Source organism: Tetrahymena thermophila, assembly GCF_000189635.1.
Source record: "Tetrahymena thermophila SB210 genomic scaffold scf_8254668, whole genome shotgun sequence".
NCBI classification, from domain to species: domain Eukaryota; phylum Ciliophora; class Oligohymenophorea; order Hymenostomatida; family Tetrahymenidae; genus Tetrahymena; species Tetrahymena thermophila.
This window is the reverse complement of record NW_002476435.1, coordinates 10,531-18,104: the sequence shown is the minus strand read 5'-3', so window position 1 is coordinate 18,104 and position 7,574 is coordinate 10,531. Positions and strand designations below refer to the sequence as shown.

Below are 7,574 nucleotides of genomic sequence, written 5' to 3'. Positions count from 1 at the left end.
ATAAGTTTTTATCATATATCTCCTTTAGTAGATTTTAAGCACAAAATATCCATAAAATATTAGTAAAGCTATAACTACTAATGCTAAAGCTATCAAGTTATATGAATTATTATTTTATAATTCATTACATGAAATAGATAAATACTCAGTTACAAAATGTTAGTTGTCAAACACCTAGCAATTTAACTTAAAAAAAAGAGTATTAAAATATTTATTTTATTTTAATTTAAATAAAAACTTACAGATCTAAAGATTTTGGAGAATAGTGCATTTATTGAATAGTAAGCAAATATACTTGTAGAAAGTATAATATCATTTAAATATTTTTTGCAGTTAGATTTTAAAAAAATAAAGTTGTAATAAAGCACCAAGCAAAGCATATTTAAAATATTTATCACTAATAAGAAGTAAATACCTTTAAAAATTATACTAATTTCTTGCAGCATCTAAACTAAAAAACACTCAAAAATCCTTAATCTATCGCTAAAAAGATTACCAATATCAATAAATAGTTAAGACAAAAAATTTGGGATATTAGAATCATAAAAAAACATTATTCCGATTAAAGATGATTAAAAGATCAAAATTTTGATTACACTAAATACATTTAAGGTATCGTAACCATAAAATTTTCTATAAAGTAATAAGTAAATCACTTTTGCCATTATCTTCAAGTTAATTTAATTCTTCAATCTTTAAGATAAATAGATTGATATAATGAATGCCAGGATTGATATTATCAAAGGATAAATGATTTCAGTAAATTTTATGTCATTGCATCTATTAAAATTTAAAACAGGTTTTGTTAAAAATGAAAACATTCATAAAAATAATTACCTTGAACATTTTTAGTCTAATTTCATGTAATAAGCTTCACCCCAATATTCTCCACTTCTATCACAATCTTCACAAAGTGCTCCTACATATCCTAATTTATATACAAAAATAACAATAAGTTAAAAAGTGAAAAAATTACCTTATTTGCAATAGTAATTCATATCATTGTGCTTAGGTGAAAGTTAGCGTGAAAGTTAGCCAGTTTATTTTATTTAACTTATTTCAATGTCACCTACACAATTTTTACATGGGTATAAAACTATTGATTATTGATTAACTCTCCATAGATTTGAAGGTAAAAAGATCATATCTCTATAACATTTAACTGACGGATGAGGGCAAGATTAACATTAATTTGCTATACTAAAGCTATATTTAGTATCTTTACAGTCTTAACATTAATCATATTTTTATTAAAATTTTATAGGTATCTAACCGATTAAGCAATTTTGAGCCATATCTATAACAATAATTAACGAATAATTACTATAACCAATTATGTATTAGCTTGAATTGTATATGGGAATTTGAATTAAATCGCTTGTAATTTAGAGTTTAAGTTATTAATTAAAGTTTCCATAAATTTTAATTTACTGAGTTAAATTAAATTCACCATTTTAACTATAAATTTTATTTGAACTTAAGTAACCATTTCCTTCTAAAATGGTTATTTAAAGAAAGCTATATTTAGGAATATTCAAAATTTCTTAATTTTAATCACTACACAATCTTAAAATTATATCTTCCTTTATATATTAAAAATATTTTATTAAAGAAGGTAAAATATTTATAAAAAATTAATTTAATTTATATTTAACATTTTTTGATAAATGAACTTAAATTGCAATGAAAAGTTTTTACCTGAAGATACCCCCCAAAATGATTTTATATTTATAATATATTTGAGTCTGATAAAGACTTTCCATTTATAGAAGCACTAAATTTTGTTGGCGAAGTTTAAATGTTGTCACCATATTAAGATGCCTTATTTTTTTAATATGTGTTATTTGAAAATCTATTCACTCTTTATCCTGTAGTTGACCCTAATGCTCCTCCAAAGCTTGCTTAGTTTTAAGTAAATGTGCAGTTACTTAAATTAATTAAATTTATTAAAATATTCTTTTATGTATTTTCTAAAAAAATAGCTCCACCATATTAGCTTGCTTTATTTTATTCAAAGATAGTTTCATAAATAAACATACTAGATTATTTTAGGTATATCGCTCCTCCGTTTAAGTTAGCTTAATTATTAATGAATGCAGAATTAATGATTATTAAGGTATCTAAAAACACTTATTATGCATTAATTGAGTTTGTAAAGTAAAATTAAGCTTATTCTAAATATAATCCTGGTCCATTATATGCTATATTATTATAAAAAGTAGAATTTAAGATTTGAAATTTTGAACTTGCTATTTAAATTGTCCCAAAAACGCAATATTAACATATGTTATTAGTTACGTTTAATTTATAAATGTAGCTGCTCTAGCTATTATAAAATACTGCACTTTATGCATCTTATCTTTAATTATGCATATAATCTAAGATATTTCTATTGTTTTAAATTAACGTATCATAGATATAAAAATGCTCTATACCTGTAGCTGTAATCATATTACTTAAAAAATAGCTATTCTAATAAATATTTTAAACATCATAAAAGTTAATAGCTTCTTAAATTATCAAAATTTATTAAAAAATAAATTTCAGAAACTCAGAATTTTAGAAATCATATGATGTGCCCGTTGATAACTAAAATGTGGAACTTATGATTTCAATATTATGAGCTTTTTGTATATTAATTAATGAAGAATCAACTGATTAAATTTATAACCAAGCTTATTTACGAATAATGTTTTAAAGGATCTCAATTACTTCTATAAAGTATTTAATCTAACTTGTAATAACTAAACTACTCAATGTTATATAAGATTTAGAATTAGATTAATTTTGTATGTTAATATTACTACCTCTGCATAGAGAGAAGTTATTAATAAAATGACTCATTTTAATTGTTATGGTATTTTTAAAATAAGCAGAAGGTTAGATCAATATAGCCCCTCCTTGGTTAAATGCAAAGTTATTAGAAAAATTAGATTTGTATATATATCCATCAAAACCTTAAGATAATCTCCCATTAACAAATATTGCTCCACCTTGAGTCTCTAAGTCATCACTACTAAAAGCTACGTTGCTTAAATATTCGCTCTCTATTGATGAAAAACTACCTTTATTCTATGCTGTCCAATAAACTGCTCCACCAATTAATGCATTGCCATTAATAAATTTAGACTTATAGATATGAAGTACTTAACTTATAACATTAAGAAACCCACCTTCTCTACTAGTTTCTATGTTAAGATAACTCTATTAATTAGTAAAGTTACAATGTCTTATATCTATTGAAAGAATTTATCCATTTATCCAACCAAATTAACTTTAAACATCTATTTCATTAAAACTAGAATTATAAAGGTCCACAGCTACAGTAGGAGCATTAAAGTAAAAACCTTAGGATACTTTCCCTAAAATAGACTATTTACAAAAAAATATTTAAATATAAAATTTATTATATCCAAAATGATTACTTTTTTATTCAAAATATCATCTTAAAACCCAGAAAACTATACATTTTGAATTTATATGTTGCTGATTAACTTAGAAATTATAGAAAAAATAGAAATATCTTCTTTATTATCTTTGAATACTAAAGTTATTTAATTGCTTATAACATTCATTATAACAATTTCAAGAGGAGTAATTTGCTATTAAATTATATTATTTTCAAAGATAAATAATTCTTTTGATATGCTTATACCTTATTAGACTATGTCATTAATCTTTATTTACTAGATAGTTTATTTTAAGTAGCAAATTTAAGGGGTCAAAAATTATTAGTCAGTTTATTATAAATTTATTTAACCAATTGTGACGTTAAAAATATTTTCAGTTTAAAGGAATAAAAATTCTTGATTATCTGCTAAAGAAATATTATTTACTTAAATTGTATTTAATTTTGCAAGTTGAATTATAATTGAAGTTAACTCAGAATAAAATTGATTTCTTTTAATTATTATTCCATTTAAAGTTATATTAGAGTTTTTATCAGTCTAAAAATCTAATAAAAAATAGCTATCAATTGTCACAATATTATTTAAAACTTGAATCTATTCAAAATAAGAATTTTAATTTGTAATATTCAATCTACTATCTTACTACTGCATAAAGTTGTAGTTAGTCACTTTATTTGACATTATACAAATGTTACTTACATTAAAGTAATTAGATATAATTAAAGGTACAAGCTCTTTTTGTGATTAATAAAATGTACATTAGTTGAAGGTTAAGCTAGTAATTGTTAAAGAATTTAAGATATTTGAATTCAGAATCTAAGATCTATGGTAAAAGGAGCTATTCTCAAAAGTAATATTTTGAAAATAAATACTTATATTTTGATTTGGTGAATTATTTTGTCGAACATCTACAAAGAGTGTTTATTAATCAAAAACTGAAGATTTAATTAGTAAATTTTATATTTCAACTTTTGTAGATTACATATTTATTTAAATTAGATTTGCCTAATTAAATTAAACCTAAAAATTTTAAATTAAATAAATTTTTAATTACCAATAAAAAAATCTTTTTTAAATAATATTATATAAATAGTTTAAGAGAGGGGGTGTTTGGTGAAGAGATATAAAAAATTTTTTTATTGTTTTCTTCTTTTAAAAATTTTATAAAATTAAAAAAATGAATTAGTTTAAAATGAAAATTTACATTAAGTAAAGTAGCTGAGATTATCCTAAGATATAATTAAGAATTTTATTAAGAGTTAAGAATATTTATTAGAGGCTTCTGATCTAACACCAAAATATTTTAAAAATTAACTTATTCTAATGTTATGTTTGTTTACTAAATGGATGAAATATCCAAAAATAATAAACGTTTATTTTGTATTATTTCTTACTGATGGAATTAACAGTTTATAAGTTAAAAATTATTTAAAGAATCATCTTTAATACTTATTCCAAATTTATTATCACTTTTTTGCTGTTAGAAAATTACATTTTAAATGAAAATTTTGTCAAAGCCTTATACAATAAAAACATCTTATTGCTAGAAATCGACAGTAAAATTCGAGTAAAGTGTTGTTATGTTTAGGATAGCTGAAAGAGTTCTAAATTTCTCCTTTAAAGTAATTGTAAAGTTTTGAGGTTTTAGATCTTAGCAAATGTTATCAACAAATATTAACAAAACCTCCAACTCTTTTACTTATAATTCGTTATAAAAAACTACTGCTTGATCAAAATCTAGCTCATTTATGATAAATTAGTTTAAATTAACTTCATTTAAACGATTGAAGTTAATTGGTTCTTTTTATGAGCCATCACCTAATCTGCTATTTAGATCTAAGCATTATGCATAAATTATTTTTTACTTCTTATAGTAGCAGCCCTATTCTGATTTTTAGCATAAGTAGCATTTCCTTCTTGATTTATCGTAAGTTATACTATAATTCTATAATAAAAGGCTTTTATCTAAAGTTTTTTTGCATGATAAGCATTAAGCATCATATATATATAAAGGATTCTAACTGACATTGCTTTTGTTTTCACATGTTTCGCAACTTTAATTAAAATAATCATCAATTTAATAAATATAAAATTATAAAATTACAGTAATGGACAAATTTAGCAATCATCACCAGAAGAAGTTAATGTTATCATTTATTTTGGATTATTTATTTAATTTTATTTATAATAGAACTTACCAATAAAATACTACAATGAAGTAATTTAATTAATTAATTTATCATAGTTGCACTAAATGCATTAAGGTTATTTATTTATTATGATACATTTTTGGCAGTTTTATCCACATTATATTAGAATACATTATTTGAATTATTAATCAAAGTAATACCCATCTTAACATTCTGTACATATTAGTTTATAGTTTTTATTCTTATAATCTAATCTATCTTATATAGTGATGGATTCTCTTTTATATATTAATTATGATGTGAAGTTAAATGTACTTGTACCTTGTTTATAAATTATAATAAAAATTATATTTAATCAATATATATTTAATAATTAACCTTCATAGCATCTGGAGCATCCTTATGGGCATTTAATGCATCCATAGATAGATGGAATACTTAGTTCATCTTAGCATTTAGTACATTAAAAAACTTAATTGTTTAAATTTTAACTCAAGTCTAAATATTTATAGCACTCTGAGCATCCAAAAATCTTAATTTATAAATAAAGTATGAAAAATTATTTTAAATTTTAACAAATTAATCTACATGGTTTTTACAAAAATCATCTTAACATTTTGGGGGATCCACAACTTAGTTTAATATTTATCCATTACTACAAAACTAACATTAAACTTTAAAGGATAAAGTAGTAAAACAATTATTGCATATTGATTGCTGAGATTGAGATTAACATCCATATTCACATTTACTTTAATCACTTGCTAATATGTACCCATAAGAACAGCTTTTACAAATTTTGCTAATACTTATATTTTGATATAAACTATCTACAAATGACCAAATATTTTCTGTTAAATCATAAGTCTGTGTACCCTATACTATTTTAAAACTGTTATAATCGCAATTTAGTGTTTATTACACACAAGACTGACCTAAATGATTTAAATAAACTTTATACAAAATATTTAAAATAAAATTTACCATCAAAAGAAACAAAGTATCCATTAGGGCATTATATACACTTTTTTATGTAATTTTTTGTTAGAAACTAGTAATATGATAAAGCAGATAGTTAATCTATATTATTATTTAGAACCTCATCTTAATTTTCTATTTTTTGAGAAAATTGATTTTCACATATTATTAAATTATTTTTAAATAAATTAATTTATAATATAATTAATTATTTAATATATTTTAGATCTTTTAGAAAGTCGAATCAAATAAAAATTTTAAAGATTTTAGAAAATTAAAAAAAATTTATCTTTGCTAAAAAATATAGCAAAAGTAATAATATTTTTTGGAAGTTTTACAAAATATTTAGCATTTTATTTAATTTCTATAATTTAAATAAATATTACCATATTAGCATTTATCACAATTGAAACCACACTAAACACATGATTATAGATCATATGAAAGAAGGTATTGAGGTTTACATTCTATGCATATTTTTTTAAATTAAATTCCATTGATTTGATTAACGTTTATTTAGCTTTTAAAAACAGCATTTCCATTTATAATTACTGCATATTAACATTTATTACAATTATAAGGGCATTTTTCACAAATATCTCCATTTTAAACATACTAAAGTTAGCATTTGATACAAGTTGCTTTTGAATTAGATTCTTGAATACATGAAAAGCATCCTTCTGGACCTATTATTTAAAAGATATTAGTATTTTATTAGTTTTTTATATTTACATAGCACAGACTAATACTGAGTAATGCTATATGAGCCTGGTGTTGATTATACAAGGAAGTTTATTGCCTAATATTTTGAAAATACTACTTGTAAATTTTGATCTAGCTATAAAATGTAATTCTAGCATGTTTTATATTAGGATTGGCTCTGCTACCTATTTAAATAATTTTAAAATAAATATTATTTTTAAATTTGGTTATTAACACATACCACAAAGAATATTCTGATGAACAGTCAAGGCATTAATAAGTAGGAATTTAATTATAGTAAGGACTTAGATTTAAATCTTAATTAGGAGGCTAC

The 7,574-nt window shown here is 22.1% G+C and overlaps 1 protein-coding gene across 1 annotated transcript in view; it reads right to left on the bottom strand. All coding sequences in view use genetic code 6, as the record gives it.

The window, feature by feature from the left end:
- Positions 1-837: 837 nt before the first annotated feature.
- TTHERM_002653472 (transmembrane protein, putative) overlaps positions 838-7,574 on the bottom strand; it is a gene marked incomplete at both ends in the record, with an annotated part of 9,776 nt that continues 3,039 nt past the window's right edge. Inside the window, 13 exons of the mRNA XM_012797085.1 lie at positions 838-928; positions 977-1,583; positions 1,699-3,372; positions 3,426-4,078; positions 4,169-4,318; positions 4,615-4,730; positions 4,805-5,464; positions 5,515-5,881; positions 5,939-6,092; positions 6,149-6,495; positions 6,545-6,673; positions 6,925-7,224; positions 7,271-7,425. Of these exons, the coding sequence (XP_012652539.1) occupies positions 838-928; positions 977-1,583; positions 1,699-3,372; positions 3,426-4,078; positions 4,169-4,318; positions 4,615-4,730; positions 4,805-5,464; positions 5,515-5,881; positions 5,939-6,092; positions 6,149-6,495; positions 6,545-6,673; positions 6,925-7,224; positions 7,271-7,425 (5,403 nt within the window). The remainder of the gene's footprint in view (positions 929-976; positions 1,584-1,698; positions 3,373-3,425; positions 4,079-4,168; positions 4,319-4,614; positions 4,731-4,804; positions 5,465-5,514; positions 5,882-5,938; positions 6,093-6,148; positions 6,496-6,544; positions 6,674-6,924; positions 7,225-7,270; positions 7,426-7,574) is intronic.